General features: G+C 56.1%; 2 protein-coding genes across 3 annotated transcripts; both read right to left on the bottom strand.

The window, feature by feature from the left end:
* Nucleotides 1–1,156: 1,156 nt before the first annotated feature.
* Nucleotides 1,157–8,982, bottom strand: KEAP1 (kelch like ECH associated protein 1). Of its 2 annotated transcripts, none has more exons than XM_024745778.1 (6): nt 8,861–8,982; nt 6,106–6,791; nt 3,998–4,683; nt 2,506–2,711; nt 2,050–2,226; nt 1,157–1,891 (listed from the first exon to the last, which is right to left on the bottom strand). In XM_024745778.1, the coding sequence occupies exons 2-6, from the start codon at nt 6,742–6,744 to the stop codon at nt 1,725–1,727; spliced, it is 1,875 nt and encodes a 624-aa protein (XP_024601546.1). In that variant the 5' UTR covers nt 6,745–6,791; nt 8,861–8,982; the 3' UTR covers nt 1,157–1,724. The 2 variants fall into 2 exon arrangements, with proteins under 2 accessions (XP_024601546.1, XP_024601545.1); XM_024745777.1 differs by lacking the exon at nt 8,861–8,982 and adding an exon at nt 8,470–8,571.
* Nucleotides 8,983–10,514: 1,532 nt separating this feature from the next.
* On the bottom strand, nt 10,515–15,476 carry S1PR5 (sphingosine-1-phosphate receptor 5; the record flags this gene model as incomplete). The annotated part of the gene is made up of 2 exons (XM_024745780.1): nt 10,515–13,763; nt 15,177–15,476. Coding segments are annotated over 2 exons (1,521 nt in total), but the record flags the coding sequence as incomplete, so codon positions are not given.
* Nucleotides 15,477–15,482: the final 6 nt, after the last annotated feature.

The following is a 15,482-nucleotide window of genomic DNA, read 5'->3' as shown; positions in this document are numbered from 1 at the left end:
AATTGTATAGGATGTCTTAGCTAATGCTGTAAGACAAGGAAAAGAAATGAGTTGTAGAACTATTGGGAAGATGACATTACACTATCATTATCTGTAGATGACTATCTGCTAAAAAAAAAAGATACTAGAAAGAAGCTGGCAGAAGACCAATACATCTATATCAACAACTTCCCCATAACAGAAATATCAATTTAAAAGGATCAGTGAGTAAAGATCTCATTGACAAGAGCAAGGCCTATAAAACTCCCATAAAACCTACTGCAAGCCCTTTATGGAGAAATTATAAAGCTTTCCTGAAGGACAGCAAAGTCTTCACTAAATAGACGGATATACCAAGTTCATGAACAGAGAGACCTAATATAAAAATTGTTTTCTCCCCAACTGGATACCTTTTTAAATATATTATTATTTTTTCTTGATATTAGTATAGTATTTTTTAATAAATTTATTTTTTCTGGCTGTGTTAGGTCTTCATTGCTGCGTGCGGGCTCTCTCTAGCTGCCACGAGCGGGGGCTACTCTTCATTGCAGTGCGCGGGCTTCTCATTGTGGTGGCTTCTCTTGTTGCTCCTGGCAGGGAAGGAATCAAATGCTTCCTCTAAGCTGTTTGGAAGAACCTGTGAAATCCCCAATAGTTGAGACCATACTTCATTCTTCTTTTCTCCACTCCCCCAGCACAAACAGAGTTGACTCGCAGAAGAAAGATCCAGGCCACATACTCCGTTCACACATATAGTTCAGAAGGAACCAGGCTGTTGAAGCCTTTGCCTAAGAAAATTCTCAAGAACCCCTTTGTCCCAGACACTCGGTCTACATTACTGAAGTGTATAAAGATGACGGATGGACTTTCACGGAATTTGGAAGGTGTGCTGGGGATAGTCCTCCTTAAAATATAAACTGTTCGCGTGTGCAGTTAACCTCAGGGAGCCCTAGATGAGTCAAGGAGTTGGGTCACTGTCTGCAAAGCAGCTAAAAGTGACAAAGTGAGCCCTGTGTGGTTTGCCCATGGGGAGAAAGATAACCTACATATCAAAATTCAATGGGCCGACATAACAAACTGGTTTCAAATCCAAGCCCTAAATCGAAGACTTGAGTGCATTTCAGGAGAAGAGTCCTTTCCGTCCCACTGGTTCAAGACCTCCAGCTGAGAGCCCGGGTGGAAGACACTAGTTAGTTTGTTCTTTATTTTCAATGGAAAGTTACAGGGTTACTTATCAACAAAATGACTGTCCAGGGCAGTGATACCCAATGGTTTCTATGTACAGGCCCATCCCCGGGGTCCACACCTCTGGAGGGGCCTCAGCCCCTGAGGCCTCAGTTGGCTCGTTCCCAGGCCTCCAAGAACCAATCACGAAGATGCAGGGAACAAAAACCAGCCTGTCCTCGGCACCTGCTTTCATCCCAAAGGGAGGTGGTGGCTGCTGGTGTGGGACCCAGGTCTGGTCTCGGGGTAGCAGGTGTAGGGGCCTCTCCCCGGGGGCCTGCCCTTCCCACACCCACCTCCCGGGCAGGCTCTCTTGGACATTCCTGGGACTACTCTGATGGGCTCACGGGTTCCCATTCTGGCCTTTTCTTTCGAGCTGTCATTTTAACACTGAGGCATCCCAGCCTCCCATCCTGGAGGACAAGCATTTGCTCTGTAGCCTTTTCTTTTGTCCCTGTTTTTGTACAAAGACGACAGTACTCTGGGTTGGAACATTTTTTTGCCCAAGAAACAAAAGTGGCTCAACAGGTACAGTTCTGCTGGTCAATCTGCTTCCGGCAGGGTTCCATGGTGACAGCGACGCCAACTCCACTCCGGCCAGATGTCATGCAGGTCACCTCACTCCAGGTGTCCGTGTCTGGGTCGTAACACTCCACGCTGTCTAAGAATGTGTGACCGTCGTAGCCTCCTGCAGGGAGAGCAGAAGGGATGGTTGCTCCCTCCGAGGGCAGGGGGAAAAAGAGGAGAAGAAACCACAAGATGCCTTCCTGCCAGGATTGGAGCCTGCCCCTAAAAGATGGGGTTAGGTAGGCTTCTCCACCCAGGCCCCCACCCCCAGGGCCTCACCGAGAACATAGATTCTTCCCTGGTGCACAGTAATTCCCAGAGCGCTTCGCCGATGCTTCATGGGGGCTACGAAAGTCCATGTTTCTGTCTCCACGTCGTAGCGTTCCACGCTGTTCAGCTGGTCCTGACCATCGTAGCCCCCCGCAGCATAGATGCAGTTGTGCAGGACGCAGACTCCTAAGTGGTACCACACAGAGAGGGTGACTCCCGGGGCCTGGCCTTGCGGGCCTCAGCCACCACCTTCTTGGGCGGGGGGACCCTCCCCTCCCCCTTCTCCCCTCTCCCGAGTGACCCTTTAGAAACAAAGCCGGGAGAGAAGAGCATGGACTCTATCAGAATCTAGCTCTCCTGTGCGTGCCATGGGGTTTAAGGCTGAAGCAGGAGGCCTGGCGGAGTTTCACGCCCAGGGGCGGGAAGGTGTTCCTCTTCTCTCCCCTCCCCGCAGCCCCAGCGCACCTGCCCCACTCCGGATGGTGTTCATGGGTGTGATCGTTCGCCACTCGTTTCTCTCTGGGTAGTAACACTCGGCTGAGTTAAGGCGGTTCGTCCCGTCAAAGCCCCCGACCGCGTAGAGTAGACGGTTGAGGACAGCCACTCCCACCCCGATCCTTCGTGTCAGCATTGGGGCCACCAAGTGCCACTCATCCCGCTCTGGCTCATACCTGCAACGACATAGTAACAATGACAGCAGCAACCACAGCTGACCTGGAACACTGACCCCCACTGACATTCTGCTACGTCTTTAGGCACTTGAACTCTTTAATTCTCACAAGGATTCCCCAAAACACAAGTTATCAGGAGATCCATTTTCCAGATGAGGAAACTGAGGTTCACAGCCACCATCTGCTCAAGGTCACACGCACATCTGTTGGACCCCAATGGCTCCATCATACCACTGCCTGTGCTGAGTGTTATGTGTGTTATCTCACCAAAGCCCCACACAGCCTGGTGGGGAAAGGAGTCCTCGCTATTGTCCCCCACCTCACAGATGACAAGACAGAGGCACAGAGAGGTGAGATGGCATACTCAGGGTCACCCAGGAAGTGGCAGACCTGGGGTTTGATCCAGCTCTCTTGGACACCTGAACCCCAGTCCTAAGAACTAGGCTACCCCCTGGCATGGTTCTTCTCAAAGTATGATGCTCAAAGACGGAGTAACCATATGTCCCAGTTGGCCCAGGCACTTCCAGTTCAGGCCTGTGCTCCCGGAATAATTCATAGGGCCCCTTTTCTTCTCGAAAGTGGCCTGTCGAGGGTGATGCACCATCTCGTCATCCTATTCACAGACCGTGTACATTAGAAGCCTCTGGGGTGTTTGTTTAAAATTCCTACTCCCCAGCCTCACTCCAAACCCACCAATGCCAGATCTCCAGCATCCCCTGTCGTGGGCCAGGGAGTTTGTTTTAACAAGTTCCAGGTGAGAACTGTATTCTGGCTCACACCTCTGGAAAACAAGAAGGCAGAGGACGCGGCTATAGGAGAGTCAAAAGCCCAAAATACTTGGCCTCTAAACACAGGGTCACCACGCACAGTTGTGCAGACTGTGTACTGCACAAGGGCACCACATCTAAGGGGGGACCTAGCATGTAGCAGGCCTCATACATATGTTTATTACAACAATTTGTGGACAGATGGCAGTGAGGTGTCACGTTTTAACAAAATCAGCATATTACAACAATTTCAAACTGATGGGACTTTTTCCAAAGCTGCATAAAGTTGCTGTGTGCATTTGTGGTGGCCCTGTAAACAGTTCCCAGGCCCAGACCCAGCATCCAAGGTCACGACCATAAATCTCCCAGGAGTTTAGCTTCACCTTGAGGCTTCCACTCCCTGAAGGCAAGGCACAGAGAAAAGCACTCAATAACAGGGGGAACCGCCAGATCCCAATGGCTTGGGACCTGTCAGCAGTGGAACCCTTGGAGCCCACCCCTCCAGACGCCGCCACTCACCTCTCCACACTGTTGTGGTGGATACAGCCATGGGAGCCGCCGACAGCATAGATGTGCCCGTCGATGACCCCAACCCCGATTCGGTTTCGAGGTACGCTCATGGAGGCGCAGGGCGACCACTGGTTGGTCATGGGGTTGTAGCAGTCCAGGGCGCTGGAGTCGGTGTTGCCATCGGGGGAGTTGTTCCGGCCACCCACGGCATACAGCAGCCCACCTACCACACAGCCCGCCAGCCCGCTCCTTGGCACCTGCAGGTCCGCCAACCGGAGCCAGGTGCCATCACTGGGGTTGTAGGCCTCCAAGTAGCTGAGTGACTGGCGGAAGTAACCGCCGGCCGTGTAGATGAGCCGGCCCACCTTGGGCGCCCGGCAGGGCATCACCTGGGTGGGCTTGTGCAGGGTGAGCTCCTGGAAGATCTTCACCAGGTAGTCCTTGCAGCGGGAGTCCGACTGCAGGATCTCGCACTTCTGCAGCTGCATCTGCAGGAAGTGGGGTGTGAGCGAGTGGCAGCGCACAGCCCGCAGCAGTGCCTGCACGTAGAAGCGCCGCTGCTCGCAGTCGTACTTGACCCAGTTGATACAGGCGTGGAAGACCTCAGACTCGCAGCGCACGTTCAGATCGTCCCGGCTGATGAGGGTCACCAGCTGGCAGTGGGACAGGTTGAAGAACTCCTCTTGCTTGGCCACCTGCAGAGGGCATTTGTGTGACGGGCTGACTTACATGTCTCTCTCCACCTCCCCACCCCCCCAGCCCGCCCTTCAACAGTGCTATGACCTTGGACAAGTCACTCAACCTGCCTCTGACGACCTCAGCTTCCTCAGGTGTGAAATGGGGATGTGAATAGTACGAACCTCACAGTTTGTGAGGATCAAATGAGTTATATTACATGAGCCAAGCGTGTAATACACAAGTACTCAGGCAAATGGGCAAGGACACAATGTACCATGTACCGTTTTGTATGATTTTGTATTTGAACTATAAGGTTACCCTTTTCTTTTAAGGAAATTACTTTTCAAAATAGCAGACAGACTACAAAGGCAATAGCAATAGAATATTCTAGAAAGAAAAAAAAGTTCAGGCTCGAAGAAAACAGCCTGAGTTGCAATTTCGGCCTACTACTTTCTAACTGTGTGACTTTGGGCAAAGATCTGAAACATTCCAGGTCTTGGTTTTCTTCCTCTATAAAAAGGGGATTAAATTAGTAGCTATCTCATAGCAGGGCTACTCCTGGGGTAAATATTTCTTGCCAGGCACTGGTCTATATAAATAATTTCAGTCACCCCACATAAGCGGGTTCCCAATTTTCTGGTACCCACAAGCCCATGCAATCCCTTGAAACCAATGCTGTGCAGGTCAGTGGGAGAGCCTTGCTCTTGGACCACCTTCCTGGAAGCCACAGGCCTTAGGACTAATGCCAGAGCTTCTTGGAGCATCTGGACAACCCCCAAGGTGGTAGAGAAGAAGAGGAGTGGGGATCAGGGTAGTGTCCACCCCAGCTGGTCCCAGCCACTGGAGGATGACTTTGAAAACTTCCAAGAAGGCACTCTAAAGCACACCTCCTCCTAGGAGAGCTGGGAAGATTCAGTGATTTAAAGGATGAAAATCACTTAGAACAGGGGCTGGCCCACAGCAAGTGCTAAACAAGCACTTATTTTCTCTATTCACAACTTCCTCCACTTAAAAACGAAAACGAAACAAAGCATAGTGCTAGGACAACACTCCGTGGACCAAAGAAAACATGTGTAAGGGTCATACTTGCAGTCAACAGCATGCCATGGGTGTTCAATATATAATGGCGGACTGACTGAAAGGTCAGGCCCTGCTCAGCACACCAGGATGGAACTGCCAACATATTCAGTGCACCCTATCCCCACCTTTGACCCCAGAGAGACCAGGGGGCCCAGAAACCCGTGAAGGCCTCACTTTCCTCGCTGTTTCCCAGAGTTGCCCCAGATATGTAGACTAGGAAACCAGAACCCCATGTTTCTCCAGCTCCTTGCCTTGACCCTTCACATCTTAAGGGGAGACAGTGATGACCACCTGTCTGTTCCCTGGTCCTTCTGATGCTGCTCCCAAGCCCTGGCTCCACGTCCCCTCCCCTCGCTCACCTCCCCAAAGTGCATGTAGATGTACTCTCGGGCACGCTGGTGCAGCTCAGTACAGCCGATCTGCTCGGCGAAGTTGGCGATGCCAATGGCGTTGCTGGGATCCAGCTGCTGCACCAGGAAGTCGCTGCAGGCGCGGACCACGCTGTCAATCTGGTACATGACGGCACCGTTCATGACATGGAGCACACACTTCTCACCCATGGAGATGGAGGCCGTGTAGGCGAACTCAATGAGGCGCTCCATGACCTTGGGGTGGATGCCCTCAATGGACACCACCTCCATGCCCTGCTCCCGCAGCCCATTGGTGAACATGGCCTTGAAGACGGGGCTGGATGAGGCCAGCACCACCTTGTGGGCCATGAACTGGGCGGCTGGTGCGTCCTGGTACTTGACCTGCAGTGTGACATCACACAGCTGCTGGCTGAGCCGCAGTTCGTTCATGATGCCGAAGGCCTGCTTGGTGTGATCCTCCAGGGTGTAGCTAAAGGTGCGGTTGCCGTGCTGGGAGGGCGTCACCTCGGCCTTGCACTCGGTGGAGGCGTACATCACCGTGTCCCCTGCCCCCTCAGGGCGCTGTGACCTCAGGGGTAGGAATTGGGTGTGGGCCCCAGCCCCACTAGGCCCGGGTTCCAGCTGCATGGGGTTCCAGGTGACAAGGGACAACACCACCACTGGCACTCAGGGGCCTGGAGGAGGGAGAGCACAGGGCTGGGGGGAGGGCCTGGGGCCAGGCCTTCTTTTCTAAGATAAAGTAACTCCTAGACCAGTTTTCCTTCCTAAGTACAGGTGAAGCAGCGTGCACTTGCACTCCCTAACTGCCCCATGGCCTCACCAGCCCGAGGGTCCAGCCTAAATCATAGGTCCGATGGTGTCCCTCCCCTGCTCAGAATCCCCCTACAACTCCCTGTGGCATGAAGAATAAAACCAAATTCTTCAATGGCTTGCAAAGCCCTTCACAGTCAGCTCCTGTCCACCTCTTCCCTTTGCTCATTCTGTTCCAGCTCTCTGGTGGCCCCTCCCTTCCTAGGACATGTCCAACTCATTCCTTCATTCACCTCACCAACATTTATTGAGCACCTACTGTGTGCCAGGCACTGTTCTAGGCACCAAGGACACAGCAGTGACCAAGACAGAAATGCACTGTGCCCCGCTGGTGCTGACACTGGGGAGGGAAGGGCCATAAGTAAAATAAGCAAGACTGGAGCAGAAACTGGGGTTATGAAGAAAATGACAACAGCATTGGGACAGTGTCATATGGGGGCAGTTTTTTTAAAATCAGGTAGTCCAGGCCTCTGTTGGAGCTGAGACCAGAAGGGTGAACGTATGAAGAAGCTGGGGGTGGGAGTTAGTTTTCCAGGCAGAGGGAACAGCAAGTGCAAAGGCTCAGAGGCAGAATGATGAGAGACAATCTAGAGAATCAGGGAGGAGTGTAATGAGAGAGACTGACTAGTGAAGGGAGGCTTTCGGTGAACCCTGTTGAGTCTGGAGGGCCAGGGCATGAATTATGTTTTGAAAAGTCCTGTGGGGAGTGGCGTTGGGGACGGGGTGGGGTCTGCAAGAGGCTCCCTGGGTTCTTCATCTTATCTTTTTCTGGGCTCGACTCAGAGTCACCTCCTCCCTGTTTTATTTCCATCACAGCACTTGTCAAGAATGGAAAGGAGCTCCTTTGCTTGCTTGTTGAAGGATGGCCTGTTCCTCTGGCCCTAAGCCCCAGGCTTCAGAGAGCAGGTAGACCTGTGTAGGTCAGGGTTATGCCCACCCTCTCATGTGCCTCCCCTGCATCCTGCCTGGGGCCTGGCACCCCGCAGAGGTCAGTAAGCTGTGGCTGGCTGACTGCCCACTCCACTGTCCCTGCCAGAGCACCCTCCTCCACCGGGCCCTGGATGCCGCTTGGCCGCCTCTCCCCAGCCGAGACCCAGGCCTGCCTCTCGGTCTTTGGCCAATGGGTCAACGGTGCCCCCTGTGCACCGGGCACTTCCCCCCAAGAAGCGGTAAGTGGGGGACTGCGCATGTCCCGCCTGAGCCTCCAAGGCCTGGAGAAGGGAGGAAGTGACCCCGCCGCGGCCTCTCCACTGCCAGCCCCAGGGCGCAAACCAAGCCCCCCAACGCCCCGGGGTCCCCGGGCCTCCGTCCGAGCGGCGCTCCCTGGGCCTCTCGCTCGGCTTGCGTCGCTCCCGGGCCACCCCGCGAGTCGCGCCGTCCAACAAAAGGATAGGACTCGAGCCGCGCCCTCCTGGCCCTCCGCGGAGCCGCGGGAACCCCGAGACCGGTCCCGCATCTCCCGGTTCTCTGGCCCCCGGGCACGGCCGCAGGGCGCTCACGGCTCGTGGCGCCCTCAGCCCGGGCGCTGGCCGCCCCACTCACCCCGCCATGGCCGCGCTCGGGCTCCGCCTCCGTCGCCCAGGCCCGGGCGCCTCCATCGCAGTGCGCAGGGGGGAGGCGCGGAACGCGCGCAGGTCACCATGACTAAGCAGAGCCGAGCGCCGGCCGTGTCAGAATAAAAGTCCCCGCGGCCCCAGGCCTCCCGCGGCAGGGCCGCTCCCCCCTCACCCGCCCACGCTAGCTGTCGCCCTGTTACGCAGCCCCAGCGCGGCGACCACAGCGCCGGTCATTGCGGCGGGGCCAAGGATCGCAGCGCACCCAGCCGCGTGGTCGGAGCCGCGGAGAATGAGCCTCAGGTTCGAGGCCCAGCGCTTCCCCGCACCAGGGATCAGTGGACACCCCACCCCGCCGCTGCCGCCGCCGGCGCGCTCACCTGCGTCTCTGCGTAGCCTCCGCTGCTCTCGAGGCGGGGTGGGGATGCCAGGGGCGCGGCGGTGTCTCCGGGTACGGTGGTGCCACCCGCGCACCGAGCTTCCGGGAAGCCCGAGGGGCCGTGGCCCGCTCGGGCGAGGCTCCAGCCTAACCTTCACTGTCAGGGCCCCGCGGGAGCTTCCGCCGTGTGGGGGGCCTCGGCTTTGGGGGCGGCGGGGCCTGCGGGATTGCGGCCGTCGAATGGGGGGCAGCCTCGGGACGCCCGGGAAGGAGGCAGGGAGAGGGCGCAGCGGGGAAGGAGTCGCGATTCCCCGCCCTTCCCGCAGGTGCCCGGCGCCCAAGAGCGAGGAATGGGGCGTCGGGCGAGGGCACATGGCCAAGCCCACCCGGCCCGTCCCTCCTTCGCAGCCCCTTCCATCCGCCGGGTTTCGTCGTGTCAGCGCAGGTCTGCGCTCCACGACCTGTTCTCCCTTTAACTCCACACAGTGCAGGCCTCACATTAAGGCGGCCGCAGGATCCAGCCAGAATTGTCTACCTACTTGGATTTGCATTGTCTTTATTTTTTATCTCCAGTCTAGAGGCGCGTGGAGCTCCCGGGCGGGCATTCGAACAACTGCTTTGCCACTCTCTAGCTCTGTGCTGGTGGGCCCATAATTTAACCTCTCCATGCTTCAGTTTCCTCCCTGTAAAATGTTAATACCTGCTAGGTTATCGGGAGAACTAAAGGAGAACGCTAGGGCCCAATAAATATGGATTGTTATTTTTCATGGCAAGTGATACTGATTTGCCATTTATGCTGTTTGTGATATAAAGTTAGTTTTTAAGTAAATGTATTTACGTTTTTTAAAAAGAGTCCATCTATATGAAACACTAGGCTGAACAGATGTTGGTCTAAGAAAGGATTCCACCCGCTTCCGGGGTGAACCTGGAAGATTCAGCCTCCCTGCTCAGGGTCTGGGATTAATCCGGTGTCCGAGGCTGGAGTGGGGTTCCTCCCCCCATCCTCCCATTCCAGTTGCGTGAAGCTGCAGTTCTGGGTAGCTCCAGAGGGGGCGCAATAGCATAGCCGGCAAATACTGTACAGGGAGTGACTGAGACTGTGAGGAAACCCGCACCCTTCTCCACAGGCCGAAAGAAACCTCCGGTATCTCAAAATAACATCTACAAGACCTGTGACCCAGCAGTGCCACGTGTAGAAATTTATCCAAGGTACACTGGCACAGGTGCAGGAGGATGTGTGTACACAGATGTTTATTGCCACACTGTGTATAAAGGCAAGGTGTTGGACTCAACACGCGTCCCTCCCTAGGGCCCTGGTATAATAAGTGGTGGTATGTCTATGCTGTGAAATACCATGCAGCCAGTGAAAAGAAGCAAGACATGTTTACTTCGATTTTTTTTAATGTGGAAAAAAAGAAAAAAGTACTATGGACTGAATTGTGCCCCCCCCCATCATCATATTTTGAAGCCCTAACCCCCAAGGTGATGGTATTTGGAGATGGGGATTTAGGAAGGTAATCAGGTTTAGATGAGGACTTGAGGGTGGGGCCCTCGTGATGGCATGAGTGCCCTTATCAGAGGAGACACCAGAGAGCTTGCTCTCTTTCTCCACAGTGTGAGGACACAGCAGAAGGCAGCTGTCTACAAGCCAGGAAGAGAGCACTCACCAGAACCCAACCATGCTGACACCTTGATCTTGGACTTCCAGCCTCCAGAACTGTGAGAAATAAATTTTGGCTGTTTAAGCCACCTAGACTATGGTATTTGTTATGGCAGCCAGAGCCAATTAACACAGTACAAAATCTAGATGTGCGACAATTTCCAAGATATACTATTAAGTGATCAAAGCAAGGTGGAGAGCAGTGCTAAAGTGTAAAACGAGAGGGGTGTATTCACATTTCAGCTCATTTATCCACAGAATAGCTCTGGAAGTTTCCCAATAGTGTATGCATCCAGGAGGGGGTGCTTTTTGAATTTTGTAAGATGTGAACAAGTGAATAACTCGTCTACCGTCACACTATCACACAACTGAACAATGGGGTGGGGTGTCTCAGGTTGCCCCGGAAGATAACAGGAGCCTGGGGATAGGGGAACCAGGCCAGGTGGGAGATTGGGTCCAGTTCTCGAAGTGCCCTGGGAGGCGACCCCAGGTTTGAGTGTGTTTGTGTTCCAGCAAGTAGGTTGTTTCCCCGTGCGTACGGTCTGCAGGGGTCAGCCCCCGCTCCACGCCCCAAAACACACCGCGATCTTTACTTACGGCTGCCTGCAGTTCCGATGTTTCCCGGCAGGTGGCGTGCCGCAATCTGAGCCCGAAGCCCCCAATCCTTTCCCCACACCCACCCCGCCCCTCTCCCTCCAGCCCCTCCGCACAGAGGTTAGGAATACGCCTGGGGACACCTGGGGGCCAGGGACAGCTGGCAGACGCCACCTCCGCTCCTGGAGCCTTTTATGGGAACAAACGGGGCCCTAGGATTGCCCCTGGCCGAAAATGCAGACCCTTGAAGGAGGGAGTGTCTTCTTGGCCTTAACAGACCCCTCCAGAGGGACCAGACATCAAGCCTGCGCCTCCTCGGACCTTGGAGCCTGACCACCTGGTCTTGTATCCTGGCTCAGACACTGGGACAAGGTACTTTGTCCTTGGAGTTTCCTCATCTGTCAAATGGGGGTGAGGAAACCTACCTTGAAAGGTTGCAGTAAGGGTGAGAAAAAGGCCTGTCCTGGGCCTAGCACTATGGGGCGACTATCCAGGCACAATAAACTGTGATCACTTTTATTATTCGATTGTATTTTTATTCTTTATGAAGGATCTGACACCACATTCAAAGAAATCTTGTTTCAGATAGGAATTGGCTGAGTCTCCTAGAGTCAAATTTTAGGGTGCCCTGTCTTTGGTCTCTCATCTCGAATGAAGAGTTGTCCTTGACTCCTTTCTCCCCCACCCCCAATTTCCTCTGGAATTCTGTCCAATACCTCCCAAATCCATGGAGAATCCACACGGTCTGATTCCTTATCACCACTCCCCTAGGCCAGTGCAGTCACCATCACCTTGTTCTCCTAGCTTCACCCTCCACAGAGACCAGAGGCATCTGTAAACACGTGAGCCAGATTAAGTCCCTCCTCTGCCTAGAACGCTCCATGAACCCACTTCACTCAGAGCAAAAGAAAGTCCTCCCCTGGGCTCATAAGTCCCTGCCCCATCTGTCCCATTATCCCCCTGCCTTTGTTTCCTCCCACTCTCCCTCTCCATCCTCTGCTCCAGCCACATTGACATATGTGCTTTTCAGAGAACACACAGGCATATTCTAGGCTCAGGGCCTTTGCAGCCCCACCCTGAAATGATCTTCCTTCAGAAGTTCCCGGGACAGTCCATCTCACGTCACATGTTACCACCTCTGCAGAGAGGCGTCCCCTGACCACCATCGCACCAGTGTATTGTCACTGGAATTATCTCCATACCTCTTCATTCCGTTATTGTCTATGTCCGCCACCGGAACATCAATCCCACAAGGGAAGGGATTTTTGTCTGTTTTGTTCATTGCCGTGGGGTTTAGCGTCAATAAAATACATTCTCCTGCGTCTTTTCTGCCTCCACCATCTTCAGCTGCTTTTCCTATAAATTCCTTAATTTAGCAAGAAAGTCTGCGAAAGAGCTCTTAGGGAGGCCAGTGGCGGACCAAAGGGCGTCAGTCTGCGGCCGGAGGGGGTACCAGGGTCCAGGCGGCTGTGAGCGCGCCAGGGCTGCCTGTCGAGCCGCTGGTGTCCAGCCCGTCCCGCTGGGGTGACGAGCGCTCGGAGTGGCTGGAGCTGCCATCCAGGCCAGGAGGCAGCCAGCGCTGCAGGCCGCCCGAAGCCCCAGGGGGTCTCCCCGACGGCTGGGAGGCACCCGGGCCTAGGCTGCAACAGCGGCGGCCGCAGCAGAGAAGGCGCAGGAGCGCTTGGCGCATGTCGCGGTTGGTGAACGTGTAGATGATGGGGTTCAGAAGCGAGTTGGCCATGGCCAGGCCCAGGAAGGGGTCCGCCTGCAGGAGCACAGGGCAGGCGCGCGCCGGGCACGCCACGTCCAGCAAGAGCAGCAGGAAGAGTGGTCCCCAACAAGCCACGAAGGCCAGGAGCACCACGCTGAGTGTGCGCAACAGAGCCAGCGATCGCGGCGTGCGGCGTGCGCGGATCGAGGCGCCCTCGCCAGCCCCGGGGTGGGCCCCCAGGCGCCGCGCTTTGGAGCGCACTTGGCAGTAGATCCGCGCGTAGAGTGCGCAGATGGCAGCCAGGATGCCAACAAAGGCGAGCACGCAGAAGAGCACGTAGGCCTTAGCGTAGAGCGGCAGGACCGTGGAGCAGGCGTCCAGACGGCCGAGACAATTCCAGCCGAGCGCGGGCAGTAGCCCGAGGAGCAGCGACACGCCCCAGGCCGCGGCCGCCAGCGCCAGCGTACGCCCCCGACGAGCTGAGGGAGCGGGTCCGGGTCCCCGGCGCTGCATGGTGAGGAGGCGCTCGAGCGCGATGGCCAAGAGGCTCAGCACGGACGCGGCGAGCGCCACGAAGACGCCACCCTCACGAGCGAACCAGAGCGCGGGCGACAGGCGCAGCGTGAGAGGCCCCGACAACAGGATGTTGGCTGCATAGGCGGCGCCCGCCAGCAGGTCGGACAGCGTGAGGCTACCCAGGAGCAGGAACATGGGCGCATGGAAGCGCGGGTGGCGTCCGAGCACGATCAGCACGGCCAAGTTCTCGAGTACGATGAGCGCGCACACGGCCAGGCACACGACGGCGTCGGCGCGCAGCCCCGCGCCGGGCTGGTAGCGCGCACCGCGGAGCTTCCCGGTGTAGTTGTAATGCAGGACGATGACCTCGCTCACTGGCGCTGGCCGCAGCAGCCCCGGCTCCATGGGCTGCCCGCCCCAAGACTACAGAGAGGTTGGGTGCAATGTCAGGCCTGGCGCGCACCATCCCCGCGGCCTGCGGAGGCGGGCACGGGCGGGGCCTCACCTGCGAAGGGGGCCCTAACCCCCTACTCCCTACCCCACACGCACTACGGGGCCCAGAGGGAGTTTGGGATGGCAGGGGGGTGTCCACGGAGACAGGCCGACACAAAGACACACAAATAACATCACAAGGGGACAGGGTAACACAAGTCCCACAGGAAAGGTACACTAATAATTCACACACAAGCAAGGATGTCCAGAGGCGCATTAATCATAGACAGAAATAGCCACACACAGAAAGGGACACACAAATACAGCGACACACCGACAAGGACATGTGCACAGGTAGTCACAAACTAGGGCAAAATGCTCAGTTACACCCCATCAGGGAAACACGAATGCCCGTTCACACATGGACAGAGAGACACAGGCAAAGATATACAAATTCCGCCACACGCAGACGGGATCTTATGCCTAGTCTCACAGGCCACAATTTCACAAACTCCACCCACACCCAGCCTGGAACCCAGAGCCCCACAATCTTCACACCTCGCTGCACACAGGGCTTTTTCCTGCGAACCCCCCTTCATCCGCCACAAAACGCCAGGGAGAAAGCTGAGCCTAACCACGCATTTTGCAGCGACAGAGCCTGAGGGCAGCAGACAGGATCCACATCTCACAGACTCTTGCAGAAGGGCATATATGTCATGAAAGTATAATAATACCTCCCACCTGTGACTGCACGCTATAATCCCCTCGTCCCCAATTTACAGACGAGGAAGCTGACGCTCAAAGTACCCTGCATAGAAGCAGGCACAAAGGTTTTCACGCTCCCACACAAACACATCCACGCAGAAACAGTTACACAATCACGGGAGTCCCACTTAACAGATGAGAAAACCAAGGCCTAGGGAGGGGAACGCACTTAGTTGGACATGGCAGAAACAAATGCACCCCAGACAGCTTCAGCTGAACACAGGGAACCAGGCGCAAATACGGACTCACAGGGAGTCACGGACTCAGCCACGCTGGGGGGGAAGGGGGCATCAGATACACGCAGATACAGGTTACATTCGCTCTGCTGGGAACACAGCACAGAGGCTCACACCCTGTGCACCGCCCGCCTCGCCTCGTCTGGCCTGGAGGCAGGAGTGAGGTAGTGAAACTTGCAGTGGCGTGGCTGGGAGGGAGCAAGGCCAGGGGATTCCGGGCGCCCCACAAACACCCCCATCCCGGGTCCCGCATCCAGTCCCGAAGTCGCCGGTTTTCCTCTCCCGCAAGGCCTTCGGGAAAGGCCGAGGAACCCAAGCAAGGGGACAAGGGTAGTGACAAGGGCAACACCCTCTGGGCCAGGCCGAGCCCCGCGCGCGAAAGGACCCAGTGCTGTACACTCACCCCTGTGCCCAGGCGTTGTGCGCTCAGCAGTCGAGCGGCCTGGAGCTGAGTGAGCTGCCTCTGTTCGGGGGGCGGGACTGGAGTTGACAGGCGAGGGGGCGGGCCCGCAAGGCCGAGTGCCGGCGGTCGCAAGCAGTTGCCCCCTCCCTTGGGGCCCGGGCTCCCAGCCCGTGTCTGCCAGCCTGTGCCACCCGCCGCGGCACCGGAACGCGCCCTGGTGGCGACTGGCACAGGCGAGCCCTCAGCTCCCCCTTCCGGGCCTGGGCTTCTCTCCCAGGGACGCTCCGTCGCGGTGGGAGGACCCGG

Source organism: Neophocaena asiaeorientalis, unplaced genomic scaffold, assembly GCF_003031525.2.
Source record: "Neophocaena asiaeorientalis asiaeorientalis breed wild unplaced genomic scaffold, Neophocaena_asiaeorientalis_V1.1 scaffold357, whole genome shotgun sequence".
NCBI classification, from domain to species: Eukaryota; Metazoa; Chordata; class Mammalia; order Artiodactyla; family Phocoenidae; genus Neophocaena; species Neophocaena asiaeorientalis.
The sequence above is the reverse complement of the archived record's forward strand: the minus strand, read 5'-3'. Positions and strand labels throughout refer to the sequence as shown.

Coding starts and splice junctions, on each gene's coding strand:
- KEAP1 (XM_024745778.1), bottom strand. CDS start 6,744: ATGCAGCTGGAACCCGGGCCTAGTGGGGCTGGGGCCCACACCCAATTC. Junction 4,684..6,105: donor TCTACATGCACTTTGGGGAG/GTGAGCGAGGGG, acceptor TGCCCTCTGCAG/GTGGCCAAGCAAGAGGAGTT. Junction 1,892..2,049: donor GGGAAGAATCTATGTTCTCG/GTGAGGCCCTGG, acceptor CTCTCCCTGCAG/GAGGCTACGACGGTCACACA.